This window comes from Octopus bimaculoides, chromosome 11 (assembly GCF_046866305.1).
Source record: "Octopus bimaculoides isolate indiv1 chromosome 11, ASM4686630v1, whole genome shotgun sequence".
NCBI classification, from domain to species: Eukaryota; Metazoa; Mollusca; class Cephalopoda; order Octopoda; family Octopodidae; genus Octopus; species Octopus bimaculoides.
The window spans coordinates 705,056-722,555 of NC_142938.1; the positions used below are offsets into that span (position 1 = coordinate 705,056).

At 37.6% G+C, this 17,500-nt stretch overlaps 1 protein-coding gene across 2 annotated transcripts in view; it reads right to left on the reverse strand.

The window, feature by feature from the left end:
- The window catches only part of LOC106882757 (synaptotagmin-7), a 109,456-nt gene that overhangs the window by 29,680 nt on the left and 62,276 nt on the right, over window positions 1–17,500 (reverse strand). For both annotated transcript variants that reach the window (XM_052971424.2, XM_052971423.2), the window contains exon 3: window positions 2,592–3,002. In XM_052971424.2, coding sequence (XP_052827384.1) covers window positions 2,592–3,002 — 411 coding nt within the window. The remainder of the gene's footprint in view (window positions 1–2,591; window positions 3,003–17,500) is intronic.

Below are 17,500 nucleotides of genomic sequence, written 5' to 3' on the forward strand. Positions count from 1 at the left end.
ATATATATATATATATATATATATATATATATATATATATATATATATATTGGAAAATAATTTTACACATGCTTATATATAAACTCTCTCTCTTTCATATATATAGCGGTTCAGTAAAACGGTCTGATAGAATAAGTACTATGCTTCAAAAAAGTAAGTCCTTGGGTCGATTCATTCGGCTAAACCCCCGCAAAGCGGTGCTCCAACATGGCCGTAGTAGAGTGATTGAACCAAGTAAAAGAATAAAAGAACGAAGGAATATATATATATATATATATATATATATATATATATATATATATATATATATATAACTTCCAGTGTATATAGGTCCCAACCCTGTCTTGTCTGTGAATATATTCCTTCTTAGCCAGGACTGGGCAGCCAGAGACAATATGGTTTATTGTTTCTTGTCCATATCTACATATTTTGTAGTTACTTGTTATGCTTCTTTTCATTATATGTTTCTGGTAATTTCTGGTGGGGAGCCTTAAGTAGCCCTCAATAAGTAAAAATGACCTGTCTTATTGTAGCCATTAGAGGTAAGCTCTGTTAAGGAATTGGCCGCTGATAATACGGACACACTACCATGAACCTATTTAATTCAAGCCCAATACGGCAGAGTCTATAATTCCTGCTGCACGTTAAGATTACAAGCTGCTATAATTCTTATTGGTCCCGAAAACAGATACGCAACGTGAAACCATCAAATCCTTGACCTTCCCACGTGATAACTACTGCACTGAAATCTAACAGAATGTCGACTCTCTGACGCCAAAAATTCATCTGCCCTACCACGTGCAGAAGACGTTGTAAAGAGCTGATGTTGAAATAGTGATATTTCAAACGCCGACACAGCGGCACAAGCATTCTGCCTGCCCCATCACATACCAATAAAATAAATGATGTCCCTATGGTAGCAAAGATGATTACGACGAAGAACTGACTTATGGAGGCGTAAAGATTCTTACCAAAATGGCATTTTAAATAGCTTTTAAATTCTTTGTATTCTATCACAGAACATCTGATGATGTGGATATGCCCTTCGCCTACGAAACTGTTATTCAATGCATGTAACATTAACCAAATGTGTTGAGTATTAGTTTCTTTCGTTCGTTTGTTCACTCACTTGTACACACACACCTGCATACATGTTTGTATGATTATATGTAAGTATATATAACTTTATGTATGTATGTATGTATGTATGTATGTATGTATGTATGTATGTATGAATGTATGCATGTGTGTATGTATGTGTATTACGTGTCTGCTCCTCTCTCTCTCTCTCTCTCTCTCTCTCTCTCTCTGTCCCTCTCTAATGTATTCTCCCGGAGACTTAAATTGCTGTAGAAGCCATTATTTTTGCATCACATTTGTTGAAAAATCAAATTATATAAATGGATTCTCGTCTTACAGTGTTAGAAAAGGAGCGCTTATATCTATCTATCTATCTATCTATCTATCTATCTATCTATCTATCTATCTATCTATCTATCTATCTATCTATCTATCTATCTATCTATCTATCTATCTATCTATCTATACACACACATATTCATGTATGTGTCTAAGTGTATATGTATCTCTCTATGTATATGTCCATGTAGTTATATATTACTATGCTTGATACATAACGTAAATAATATCAATGAAATATATTGCACTCAATACAGCGATCACGACTAATGCATTTGTAATCATAAAACAGCGACATGAGTAGACACACATCAGGCTTTTGCAGTCAACTTAAGACACAGGCGTGATACAGGTGTGACACAGGTGTGACACTGGCGTGACAGGCGTGAAAGTGTTGGGGACTGCCAAATCTGAGATAGTCTCCACGGTGTGCCTTTAGACACACACACATACATACATACATACATATACATACACATACATACACACACGCACGCACATACATACATACATACACACATACACGCGCACGCATATATTCATACATACTGAAAGGTTGACAGACAGATAGGCAGACATATTCATCTGCACAGCGTTGAGATGGTTGATATGTGTAACAGTACGAATCTCCATTTTTTTTCATTTTGATTTTGTTTTGTGTTGAAGAATTAACAGATGTGATTACAATATAGGAGAGCCAAAAATCATTACAATCAGTTGGGCGGTGTGGGAGGAGTTAAGAGTAACCTCAAACACAGACAGACAGACACTATTACACATTTATCTATATAGATATGCGTATGTGTGTGTGTGTGTGTGTGTGCGTGCAGGACACTTTGGGCAGCTGTCTCCTTTCACTGCCTTGGGTTGACCAAAATCTTGTGAGTAAATTTAGTAGGCGGAAACTGTAAGGAAATTCGTCACTAGACATTGTTAAGGGGTGGCAGATCTAATGTATCACGTGGTCCCCCCCACCTGTTCCTCAGGTGCCTTTAGCAGAGTCACCTGTCTGATGATACTTTGCACCTTCCCACTCAAAGTCTTGGAGTCCTAAAAATGTCATAAGTGGCGCTATTCTTACTTCTTTAATCTGGTAAACTCTATTAATATAAAGAAAAAAAAAATGAGAGGAAATGTTTCCTAGATGGCTGTCATTAAGTTTAATAACTTACCGTAAAACACTTGCTCTATATCATCACTTCTGATATCGGAATCTCTCTTACTACTGCGACTGCTCGCCGACCCTCTTCGATCTGATTCTGAAGCCAGGGATGTTCTCCGACTGTAATAACTGCTAGCTGAACCCCTGCGGTCTGTATCTGATGCTAAAGATGTCCGCCGACTACAAAAGCTGCTGCCTGAACCCCGCCGATCACTTTCGGAAGCAAACGAAGTTCGTCGGCTGCTGTTGCTGCTTAGTGAGATCCGTCGATCAGCCTCGGAAGTGTACGAAGTTCTCCGACTGCCATAGTCGACGAAAATCTGAGGAACAACGAACGGTGCCTGTACTTTTGAGCTCCGACAGATTGCTGGAGCTGTTACCAATTGCATTTTGTCTTCTTTTTTCTCCTTGTGGCATATTGCTGCAAAATAGCAGAAAATAAAATAATCGACTTTTAAGAAACTTTATAAACGATTTTCAAGAACAATAGCACAAACAACAACAACAACAGCACACACACACACACACACACACACACACACACACACACACACACAATAATAAGAAATCGTACTTCATAAGATACACAATAATTAAATTTAGAGAAATAATTTCATCAAAAGTGATCAACAAATATTCAGGCGTGGTTGCATGGGAAGAGGTTGGCTTCCCAAGCTTTATGAGTGGAATTGGTCGACGGAAACTGAAAGAAGCCCGTCATGTGTATTCTTTTAATCTTTCCTTTATTTGTTTCAGTCATTTGATTATGGCCATATATATATATATATATATATATATATATATATATATATAATGGATAATAAAACGAATGGTTTACATCTCATCTATTCCATCTTCCGTCTTTCATTTACCATATATATATATATATATATATATATATTTGTGTGTGTGTGTGTGTGTGTCATTGTGTATGTGCTTGTCACGTCCCCATCACCGTTTGACAATCGGTCTTGGAGTGTTTGCGTGCCCGTAACTTAGCGGTTCGGTAAAATAGACTGATAGAATAAGCACCAGGCTTTTTAAAAAAAAGTACTGAGATCGATTCAGTTGAGTAATTGAAACAAGTAAAAGATAAAACATAGATCGTCCCTGGGCCGACAACGCAAACCTCTTCAATGAAAGAGTTGATGGAAAGTGTAAATTTCTGTCGCGAATCCGAGGGAAGTTAGACGCGATCTGAATTCAAAACATTGTCTTCTGCAACAGAAGGGTCTCAGTCGCTAATTATATCTCATAATAATTTAGATCCGCCCCACCGCCACCCGTGTCTAGCAGTCACGTGGCTTAAATACAAGACTGCCCGGAACAGACAAATGTAGCAAAAAAAAAAAAAAAAGGAAAAGGCACGTTTATGTAGAAGTGAATAAAATTATTTTAGGAAGGAAAGCAACCATCGGTGAGTAACATAATTAACTTGCTACGAGATCACACACACATACACGCACTCACGCTCACACACACACGCATACACACACACATACACACACTCACGCTCACACACACATATGTACACACACACACACGCACAAGCAAATACACACTATATCTTCTCATGTGGTGGACGGTACAGTTCCGTTGAACATTGATGTGGGAAAAAAACTATTTACAGCGAAAAGATTGATTCAATGCAGAAGAAACGAATAAAAGAATGAAGTGAAAGTAATAAAGGAATACAAATCTAACATTTACACACACACACACACACACACACACATTATTGTATGTACATGTGTGCACATGTATGTATACACGTATTTTATTTATGTGTACGTGTGTATGTGTATATATGTTCATATATACCGAGAGAAGAGAGAGAGAGGGAGAGAAAGAAAGAAGAGAGAGAGAGAGAGAGAGAGAGAGAGAGAGAGAGAGAGAGAGAGAGAGAGAGACATCCACATCCACCAACCATTCTACGATGTTAATTCGATTCCTTTGTGCAAGAATTAACCAATATTGAAAATCCACCAATTATCTAATCAAGTTGTAAAAGAAAAATGAAACCAAATCGAGTTGTTTAATGGAATAATTTAGAATTGCTAAATCAAATAACTGAACATTTTAATTAGCGATTGGATTGGTTGAATAACTGAACACGTTTCACAGCTTCGCTTCAGCAACACACCCTGTCAGCAGACAGCCAATTGTAATCTATCCGTTTCGTAGCCTGTCAAACCATTATCGTTGAGTTGTTTAAGCCACCTAGCCGTAAGAAGATACCATTTGGAAGCAGCCCTCACCCCGTTATTCAAACTGTGTAGATGATTTGTTTTTTAATTATCTCTAAATGAAATAATAACCGATATAAATGTTGGTTGGTCGAGTGATTTCTCCAGTCACGGTTTACATCGTAGAGAGAGAGAGAGAGAGAGAGAGAGAGAGAGAGAGAGAGAGAGAGAGAGAGAGAGAGAGAGAGTTAGCATAAGACGTCAAAGTTGATGGCGGAGCGTTGAACTTGATATGCGGTGGCAGGACGATGGTGAAGATGACAAAAGTTACGTACTCGACCGACACCAAATACATAGAACACACAAGCACGTACAGACATAACCACAGTTTATGAAGAAGGATAAATTCAGCCACGGTTGGTTGAAGCTGAAAATAACTCTGCAATAGTTAAAATTACGATAAATGTAAACAAACTGTTTGCTTTCAGAAGCGTTGAGATGTATTGTAAGATACAGATAAGGAAATAAACAAAGCAACGTCGACCACGGTAGAATTTGAACTTGGAACGTTAAGACGGACGAAATGCCGCTGAGCATTTTGCCCAGCACCGTAACGATTCTGCCAGCTTGCTGCGTTACTTGTAATAATAATAATAATAATAATAATAATAATAATAATAATAATGATAATAATAATAATAATGATGATGATGATGATGATGATGATGATGATGATGATGATGATGATGATAATAGGGAAATGGATAGATTGATGGAGAAAGAAATGACAGAAAAATTCAAGGTGTAGTACTTGCACAGACTGGACTGATCCTTAAGTCGAAATTAAATGGACGGAATAAGATCCTTAGACATGGAGCAAGGGTAATCGCATGGCCAGTAGACGAACTAAACATCTTAGACAGAAAGACAAGGAAGTTGCTAGCTAGATATGGGATACTCCACCCAAAAAGTGAAACAGACAGACTGTATGTACCAAAAAAAAAAGAGGGGGAAGAGGACTGATTGGATGCGAACACAGCATTAGAGCAGAAGAAAACAACATAGCATGGTATGTAGAAAATGCCACAGAACCGCTGTTACTAGAAGTAAGAAGGTCAGGCTTGCGTTGGATGAAAGATTGCAAAGATAAAGCACTGTACAAGAAATTGAAAACGAATGAAACTGAAAATAGGTGGGTAAAGAAAAGAATGCATGGTCAGTTTCATTGGGATGTTGAAGATAAGACAGACAGAGAAAAAAGATGGCTATGGATGACTAAAAGTGATTTAAAACCGGAAACGGAGGCTCTAATCTGTGCTGCCCAAGAGCTAGCACTAAGAACAAACTACATAAAATGCAGGATAGACAACGCATCAGAAAGTGATGAGTGCAGAATCTGTGGACAAAACGGTGAAACCGTATGGCATATTACCAGCCAAAGTACGCCACTAGCCCAGAAGGAATATAAGAGACGCCACGACAATAAAGCCAGGCTTGTCCATTGGACACTTTGCAACAAGTATGGACTTGATAGAGCAAAAAATTGGTACGACCACAAACCTGAAGGCATCGTCGAAAATGGAAATGCAAAGATCCTATGGGATTTTATGATTCAGTGCGACCATGAGATAGAGAATAGGAATGACTGAAAAAAAAAAAAATTTTAGCCTCAAATTTTGACACAAGGCCTGCGATTTCAGGAGTAAATCGATTACATCGAACCCCAGTGTTCAAATGGTACTTAGTTTATCGACCCCGAAAGAATGAACGGTAAAGTCGGCCTCGGCGGAATTTGAACTCAGATATTAAAGTTGGACGAAATGTCGGCAAGAATTTTCCCCCGGCGTGCTGACGAATCTGTCAGCTCACTGCCTTCATGGTAGCAGAGAATGTTAACACGAAAAGATACAAAGAGAATAAAATCACTTGAACAGTTTGGAAACGCCTTTTTTTTTTTGCTTTTTACTTTTAGAAACTGCAGAAACAAGGCGAGGAAGACGTAGCCCAATGAGAATAATAATAATAATGATCGAAATAATCATAATAATAATAATAATAATAAATAAATAAAGCCATACAAATAACTAATACATAATCAGCAGCAGGAAGAGCATGAATAAATAATTATAGAATTAATTATTTCTGCAAAAATCTGTCACTTAATGATAGATGGAGTCAAGGGTGACGACACGAGTGTTCTGGTGTGTGTGTGTGTGTGTGTGTGTGTGTGTGTGTGTGTGTGTGTGTGTGTGTGTGTGCGTGTGAGTATGCACTTATATATGTATATATATACGCACATACATACACAGACAGATCATCATCATCATTTAACGTTCATGTTCTCGGCTGGCATGGGTTGGACAGTTTTCCAGGATCTGATGGGTGCAAGGCCTGCATTGTACTCTGAAGTCTGCTTTAGCATTGTTTCTACAATGTGACTCCCTTCCTGATGCCAACCATTTTACTGTGTTTCTCATGCTGCCAACCACTCTTGTAAGATCACCATGCAGCTTGCAAGACTAGAAACCCCGAAAGGAGATGAGGGGTTGAATGAAAGGACCAGGGCAGGAGAGATTTCTTGCTGTAGATGCGTTACATTTTAGAATAGACAGGAAACGGACGGGAGTGAGATGACGTTTGGTTGGGTAGATTGCCAGAGTGTGTTGGGAGTGGGGACGGGTAGAAGGAGGCAGGTATAGCGTGTGGAGAGAGGGAGAGAAAGAACGATAATTTGGTGGCGTGGAGATGTGATCAATGTAAAATGAGGGTGGAGAGAACAACAGAAGGATGAAGAGCGGAATATCAAGTGAAATGGCTACGAGTAACCTCCGACACATATCCAATTCCAGCCACCCGTAATCGACCCTGCAATAGCCAGACCCTTAATAACTGCACTTTCACATTTTTGTTGTAGGCTATTTAAAGGAGTGTACTTCATTGTACTCTTTACTTGTACTTTATTTCCCTCATTTAAGAATATGAATAAATTATAAATTATAACGAAGCAAGGCATTCTCTCCGCACGATTGCCGATCTCCTCTAATAATAAGCTATTAATATTACATGATGCCTTTCTATTGTATTCTCCCTCAACTGTATTTGTTGACATTCACAATAAACAATGCTGTTCTCCGCCGTCTGTTTTAATATAAATACCGATTAATCGAACGTTTTGTCATTTGCTTCCCAACCACAAGGTTCCGGGTTCAGTCCAACTGCAGAGCACCTTGGGAAAGTGCCTTCTATTACAGCCTCGGGCCGCCCAAAGCCTTGTGAGTGGATTTGGTAGACGGAAACTGAAAGAAACCTCTCGTATATATATATATATATATATATATACACACACATATATATGTATATGTATGTGTGTGTATGTGTGTGTGTGTGTATGTGTGTGTGTATGAGTGTGTGTGTGTGAGAGACTTCATGTCTCCGTTTGTCCCCTACCATCGTTTGACAATCGGTGTTAGTGTGTTTACGTTCCCGTAACTTAGAGGTTCGACAAAAGTCGCCGATAAAATAGGTATTAAGCATTAGGACTAACAAAACATTAAGTCGCTTCATTCGACTTGAATTCTTCAAGGCGGTGCCCCAGTATGGCCGCAGTGCAATGACTGAAACAAGTAAAAGATAAACAATAACAGAACTGAGTAGAATAGGTGCCACTAATGAGGTCTGATAACATCGAAACATGCCTTTTTTTCAACAATTAACTTTCAACGCCAGGCACACTCCCAAATGCGTCGTTTTTATTATCTACGAACTTTGATTGTTTCACTTTGTTGCGATTACTTTCCTTAATTGCTTTTTCGATCATCAACTACCCGGATATTGATATTTCCATTGCTAGAATGGGAAAAAAAATTCTGTGACTGGGAGATGTAAACTGCCACAGCCAACCGACTAAAAAGAATCGTTCAAAGAATTTACTGTAAAAGTAAAAAAATCAAAGAAAATAGAGCGAAACCAGATTTTTCATGTTGAGTAATGTTCTGTGATTCTGTGTGGTCAGTGGAGCGTAGTTCGGAAGTGAGATTCTGCCCTTCCTATAGTACACACACACACACACACATACACACACACACACACGCACACACACACACACACACACACATACACACACATATATAATATATATATATGTAATATATATATGAATATATATATATTTATATATATATGTATATATATATATTTATATATGTATATATATGCATATATATATATATATATATATATATATATATATATATATATATATATATATATACACATGCACACACACACACACACATATGTATACGTGTATATATATGTGTGTGTGTGTTTGTATAGGAAGCAGGAAATATAAAATAATTTGTTACAATAATTATAGAAAGAAAATTTTAATTAAGAAACAAAATAAAATAAACATTAAAAAAATGAATTATCAATAGTGTTCGAAGTCGTTTTACGTCGGCCATTGTGATGAGAAGGCGGAGGAGGAAGAAGAGGAGGACGACGAAGATATGAAGGAGATTAAGAGGGTATACTACTACTACTACTACTACTACTACTACTACTACTACTACTACTACTACTACTACTACTACTACTACTACTACTCATAGTAAAAGCGATGGAAGCTGGAAGATAATTTTCTGCCTGATGAATTTAACGTAAAGCAAATAGAATTAGAATCTTTGTCGCAGTGTTGTGTATCAGCTTTAATTTAAGTGGAAAAATATCTTCCTGAACGAAATGTCTTAAGGAAACACTTAGCGAAGCCGCCGCTGGATATGGCGGCCAAGTAGACATTTACTACTACTACTACTACTACTACTACTACTACTACTACTACTACTACTACTACTACTACTACTACTAATAATAATAATAATAATAATAATAATAATCAACATATCAATCTCAATAGATGACAATGTATCTCTAAAAGAAACGGAGAAACTCCCGAAATACAATGATATGGGAATGGAGATAACAAGAATATGGAACCTAAAAAGAGAAAATAATCGGTGCATGAGATATGGTAAAAAAACATACAAACAAATACATAAGCAAAACAGCAGAACTGACAAGTATATACAACATACAGAGAATAACACTTCTGGGCAGCGCACACATCCTACGCAAACCACTTTCCATAAAGTAAAAGAAATAACAATACTAAAACAAACCAGAGCAAATACCAAAGGCACACAGAGCTGCACTCAATAGCGTAGTGAAAACAAGCGATAGAGATAAGGCTACTGAATGATGAAGATGATGATGATGATGATGATGGTTTCATCTGTTTGACACCAGGGCAAAGGATGAGGAGGAAAATACAAAGGCAGACACAAAGTGTGGAGGTTTACATATAATGAAATGATAAAATATGTAAATAAAAAAAAAGGAGTAAGTATAGACGGAATGCAATGAAAAGGAAGGGAAATAGACATGGAGTAGAAAGGTGAAAGAAGTGGATTGTGATAATAATGATGTAGTTGCTCTGCTGATACAGGGGGAGATAATTGAGGCACCCCACCGCAAGTGTCTCCACTGTGCCGAATCTGTAACCATTGCCCATATAGTGACCGAATGCCCTTGATTAGCCCCCACATTATTATAGGTTGTAGCGACATGATGTGGCAGCGAAAGTGCCACATTGGAAACTATGTGAAAAGTGGAGTCTAGAGAGAGGCGTGGTATGAACACAAACCGCAAAGAGTGGCGGAGACGGGGACCTGCAAAATCCTGTGGAATCTCCCAATCCAAACATAACAAACCGGAGCTAGTGATGGGGGACAAGGTGAACCACATAGGCTATATAATTGTTGTTGCGTTGCCCCTTTGATCCACGGATAGTTAAGAACGAAGGCTAAAATATAGATATATACAATCTTATTAAGTAGACGATAGCCCGACTACGGAAAATGAAGGTGAAGATAGTGCCAATTATGGTTGAATCAGTATCAGACGGCGTCAAAGTGCTCAGTAGAGTTCTGGTCACGGCCACAATAATCAGGAAAGTATTAGTTGAAAAGAACAGATAGCATGGCAGCGTAAGGCTGGAGGTAGCGAACCCGCTACGCATGCAAGAAACTGATAGTGCAAGTGGCATACATTGCTTGTTGTCACATGAGAAGACATCAGAAAATCCTTCAGGAAGAATTTGGAAATGGTTTCATGTCGCTCTTTAAGAATGCTGTAAGATGGCAGATGATGTAGGATTTCTCCGTGAAAGAGAGACGGCAACATTTTGACCGTCCAGAAATGCTTGTGCCTTTTCTAACATTGCTCACCACTGGTCTCCGTTTGTCCTATTTACCAGTGACCTTTCTGCAGCAGATTAAATAAAAGCAAAAATCTCAGATCAAATTTTGTGACTTACTGTTCTTTCTCTCCTAAGATATGTGCGTGAATGCATGTGCGTCGTATGCATGCGTGTATGCATGTATATGTATATATATATATATATATATATATATATATATATATATATATATATATATATATACATATACATGCATACACGCATGCATACGACGCACATGCATTCACGCACATATCTTAGGAGAGAAAGAACAGTAAGTCACAAAATATATATATAGTGTATATATATATAAGTGTATATATATATATATACACACACACACATATATCGACAGAGAGAAAGAGGGGGGAGTAGGAGAGAGTAAGAAGAGACAGAAAAAAAGTGAAGGGCCGGCATCGTGCCGTGTAATTTAACAGTGTGTATTCACAAATTATGTAGCATTTAGAAATTCTAGATCAGTTGAATAGAGAGGCGGGGTTGGTGTTGGTGCTGCAGGCGGCGGGAAGTAAACGAGAAACAAGTAAGTTAATTAGGTAAAGCTATCAATAAGTTAATTAACTGTAACATGTAGAACATAGAGTGGAGACCTGTCATCATCAAACCCTTTATTATTATACGTTCATTTTTCTTATGCTTTACAGTCAGACATGTGTATATATGCTGCAATGACATGTATGTGCACAGCAGATAGCTTCCATAAAAGCAAGCTGCATGCACGTGTATAGACACACACACACACGATATATATTTGTACATGTTTATAAATAGATACACACAAACACATATATGTATATGTATGTATACACACACACATACATATGTACGCATGCATATGAATGTATTCTGTTTGTGTCTGTGCAATGTAGATATTCTGCGTTAAAAATAATAAAAAAACAAAAAAAAAATCACCGAAGATTACGGAAGACTGTATTCAATAGAAGTGCTCAATGCTTCGTATGATGTAGAGCTTATTGATAAAGTTCATTTCTGGAGTATTACAGATTGTTTCAACGAGGAAGGGGAGAGACTGAGGGAGAGAGAGAGAGAGAGAGAGAGAGAGAGAGAGAGAGAGCGAGAGAGAGAGAGAGCGAGAGAGAGAGAAAGAGAGAGAGAGAGAGAGAGAGAGAGTTAAGACTCGGTGGAGAAGAGTCCAGGCAAAAGCCTCAGGGAAAATATAAACAAGAATAGAACCAGAACACAATGGTTGGAAGGTATGGTAGGAGCATAGATCACGTGGTTTCTATTGAGGGCCACGAGGAAGATTTGGGAGCATAACAGGGGGGAGTTTGAGGAACCAGATAAAATCAGTAAAACAAAAGAAGTCTGACAATATATATATTTATATATATATATATATATATATATAAATAAATATTTACATGTATAAATAAATATGTACACACACACACACACTCACACACACACACATATTCTTTAACCAGGATGGTATTGACAGCGAACAATATTGTACTCTACCGAATGTATTGAGTTATCCTTCAGCTTAATGCAAAACTGCATTTGCATTAATATAAAAACATTGATATAGTGTGCTCTGTGTGTGTGTGTGAGCGTGTCTATGTCTGTGTGTCTGTGTGTATATATATATATATTACACATGCACACACTCACATACGTTACATTGGTTATTTTTCCTATTATTCCAGTTTCTAGTCAGACAATAATCGTCAGAAGGGACGTCAATTAAGGAGTAACTTGTACCTCAGAGGCTTTTTATAGAACAGCATATTTTAGACTTCCGGCTGGTCTTAATATTTACATCCGGCAATCAATCCTAATTCCTCACACACACACACACACACACACTAGAACCAGTGACGGAGTGAATTTTCTATGGCTGTAAGACGGAACTGAAACGCCATCTTAGTTCCAGTCGATCGAATAACTCACCTATTACTGGATGATTGACCTTCAATCTGTTCCTAATTATAGCTTTATAATTATACTTATATCACGACACAAATCTAGTGCTCTCTCTCTCTCTCTTTCTCTTTCTCTCTCTTTCATCTCTATCTTTCTCTCTCTCTTTCTCTCTCTCTCTTTCATCTCTCTCTTTCTCTCCCCCTTTTACTTTTCTCTCTCCGTTTGCACACGCACGCATGCGCGCACGCACACATGCACATGCATATACATAAACACACACATAAATGTTTGTGTGTGTGTGTATGTATGTGAGTGTCTCTATTATATATTTGAGAAGCTTTCTGTGTATGTATGTGCATCGTTTCCTATTTTCCTTTTATATGTCGCTATTGTTTCCTCTCAGCTGCCACTAAACTCCTCTATTTTTGGGATTCATTATTCTGCACCTCTTCCTTCTGATCATTGAAATTTCTCCTACTTCCAGTTCTTTTTTTATCTTTCTTTTCTCGTTTGTTCTCTCTATTATCTTCTTTTTCTTATTTATTTTGTTACCAAATCATTTTCTTCCACCTCTCTCTCTCTCGTTCTTTCTCTCTCTGCCAGTTTATTAATATTGTATTAACACCCATTTCCTTCCTTTTTCTATCTCAATCCAATGACATTTTTAATAGCTGACTGGATTAGTGTTGATATATTGTGGATTATGTTGATATATGTGGATTAGCTACCGAAATTGATATACCAGCTGTTTTTAATTAATTCAAGCTGGAAGACAAAATCTTGTTCAATTTACGATCGCTACAAAATTTCCTCTTACCAAAATTCACTTCAATCAAACTCATTCCATCATATATAAAAGGCTTCAGCACCGTTGTTGAGAGAATGAATTGTTCTGTATTGGTAAAATCCAGATGGTTCATGGTCCCCGTGAGGCCCTCAAAAGCAAATACTTTGTATAGAAAATAACAAATACAAGTAGTTTCTAAGTTTGTGAAGCCACTGGTGAAGATAGCTGCCCTCTCAAGAGAAAACCGGAGATTGGTGGGTTTCAAACCTCGGTTGAATGGCACAGGATTTCCAGCAGATGAATGATTCTCTACCCCCCCCCCCAACTCCAAACCAGATATTTAATTCACACTTTACTTCAATTTTGAGTTTTGTAGTTCAATAAACTCCGTCAACACTGTCCCTAAATATATTCTCAAGTTTTCAGAGTCTGCAATGTTTGCCTTGATAGAGCAGGAAGTTTCTCACTTCTTGTATCAAGAGAAATGAAGATTTCCATCATTCTCGTCCTCTTTATTCATGAAGATACCCCGAAATCCAAAAAAATTACTGCCGACTTGGAAAATGACCAACGAGCTTACTTGATTAAAAAAACAAAAAAAACCCCAATGCACAGCAAACATGAACTCCAAGGGACACAATATTTCGAGCCTTTTTCATGTTATGGCAGTATGGTCCCTTGCAAAATGTTGTGCCGTTGGCATCCATCCTCCTGAATATGGAACAACAAACAATGGAGACAAAAATACCACGTGCCGCATTTCTTTTATTCTTTTACTTATTCCAGGCATTGGACTGCGGCCATGCTGGAGCACTGCCTTGAAGAATTTTAGTCGAACGAATCGATCCCGTAAGATCGACTCATTGTTTTAAAGCTTGGTACTTATTCTATCGGTTTCTTTTGCCGAACCGTAAAGCTACTGGGACGTAAACACAACAACACCGGATGAAGGCTAACCCCACCTAAGCTTTGACAGTACCATTGGAAGAGTGTGTACTATATCCTATACACAGTAACTGAGCGAAAATGTGCTCAATAAATGGTTTATTTAAATTTAATATTTATCTCACGATTTAAGTTTTACGCCATTGCGATCTTTAGTTGAGAACTGTTAAAACCCAGAGTGAATGTTTCTGTCTGTTGGTGTTGGCCTCTTGTTTATTGGGTGCTATTTTTGCGTCTCTTGATTGGTTGTTTTGTTGTAACATAATGTGTACATTGGTAGGATTTGTTGGTGAGTCATATGTGGGTGGTTTTATTTTGTTTTGTTGTTTTACTTTTATTGTGTTCTGTCTTTGTTGATGTGATTAATGGTTGTTCTCAAATATGAAGGAGCGACCTTACCAAACAGGTGTTCTTTCCTTTAAGAAAGGAGTACAAAATTAACCTGAAAACTTTATTTCTACAATTTGCATCTGTTTATTATAAAATTGTGAACCTTAATATGTATGTATGTATGTATGTATGTATGTATGTATGTATGTATGTATGTATGTATATATGTATGTATGCATGTCATTATTCAGTTTCATTTCAAGATTTCTTGCCAATAGAAAAGGAGCCGGTTTCTAACCTAGATCCAAGGGTTCTTCATTGAAATTTCAACATTAACCGCAGGATATTTTTGTATGTATGTATGTTTGTATGTATCTACGTATGTTTTGTTTTATGTATGTGTCCTCATGCATATAGTTGCATATCTAGACATGCTCACATATATGTTTAAATGATAAACTTCCGGAAAGTTTTATAGATTTTTACTGTTCCAGTGATGGATTGGATCTTTGTATGTCTCACCATACATTTCTAGTTCACTATTTTATGCTTCCCACATGAATATTCTAACATTAATTTATGCAACAACATTATGAAAGAAACATTTAATAACACACAAAGCTGTTAAATTCGTTTAAAAATTTAAATTTATTTTATGAGTCTCAGAATATTCTACATACAGCTGCGGCGCGATCCACTCGGAAAAGCAACATTTGCAGCTGTATCAGAAAAATTTTGTCCCTGATGAAATAAATTGAGATTTGAAGTAAACGAACGGGTTTTAAATCCTTCAGTGACTCTTGTCACAACGTTGTGGCCTTACAGTCAGCGCTTGGTTTCGGATCAAATCACTCGTTAAACATTACATTTCTAAAATTAATTTATTCTCCATAAAATGCTAAATATATCAAGTGTCATCATTTTATGTTCTCTTTCATATTTTAAATATGCTAAAATTAATTCCATATTGTTTTTTTTTTTTATATCTGTCGATGATATTTCTAAAATATTTAATCTAGAAACAAGTCTATCCCCACTCCTACACTAACAGATGTATGATTTTAAAGATTCATTTTAGGGAATAATTTCGCTGAATTGTAATTAATAACTTGTTTATTAATTACAACCATGTCATTGATATTAAAATATTATTGCTGGAAATCTTGCCTCCGTCACCAACACCAGAAACACCACCATCGTCACTGTTGCCAACAGAACCACCTCCACCACCGTCGTCACCACCTCCACTATCGCCGCCGCTGCCGCCTCCGCCACCACCTCCACCGCCAACACAATCATCGGCGCCATGTTACAAATCACATGTTTGAAGTCTGGAGAGGTTTTTCACCTTGGATTATTGATTGCTCGGATTTCTTGATTTGCAGCCAGATCGATAAAACCTGCTTATCAATAAAAAAACAAACATATACACACACATACACACACACAAGAACATGCAAAAAACACCCCCTACAGAATCAATATCGATTTTGTTAAGCCAATCCGTATTTTATTAGTTTCTTATCCGTTGGTAGCACATGGTGACGGCCATGTCTCTAATATACTACAACTACGACTATGATGGTGCTGCTGTTGTTGACGATGATGACGATGATGGTGGTGGTGGTAGGAGTGGTGTGACGATGATGGTAACGATGATGGTAACGATGATGACGATGATGATGATGATGTTGATGTTGATGATGATAATACTGATGTTCTGAAAGTAAGATGTCAGTTATTGATTGGCAATGAAAGTGCTAGCAGAATCTCATTCTTACACACACACACACATGCATAGAAATATTCGCACATACGCATAAAACCATGTGCACACAAATACACACATACATACATATACAATCACACACATAAATGTACATATACACATGCACAAACAAATACAAATACACATATATGTACTTATAGATATACACATAGTCATACACACATGCACGCGACCTTACATGCATACACACAACACATTCAACAATACGCACACACACACACACACACACACACACACACACACACACACACACACACACACACATATACACACACACACACGTGTACGTAAAGCCACTCGGTGAAAGTCAAGATGACCTTAAGTTATAAGAATCTTGTACCTGGTCAGGTGGAGGTGGTGGGGGGCAATTGTCATTGCAACGCGTTGCTGCCTTCCCCATTTGTCTCGTACATTTCCTGGGTCCTCTCAGGTGACCCATTTAGCAGAGCCCCTTTCAGTTGCCCTCCTCATCTGCCGTGATCATGTGGTATAGGGTTGACCAGCAGGAACCATCAGCCCAGCCGGGCCCTCACTTAAGAGAACACGGTAAGCAGGGTTTTTCATTGAATCTTGTGTGACTTTCAAGAAATTTAGTTTGTCTTGTTGTTTAACCCTAGGTCTGCCCTGGTCGACTAAGCGAATAGTCATAGACAATCCAGTCACGACCTACATGATTACATGCAGA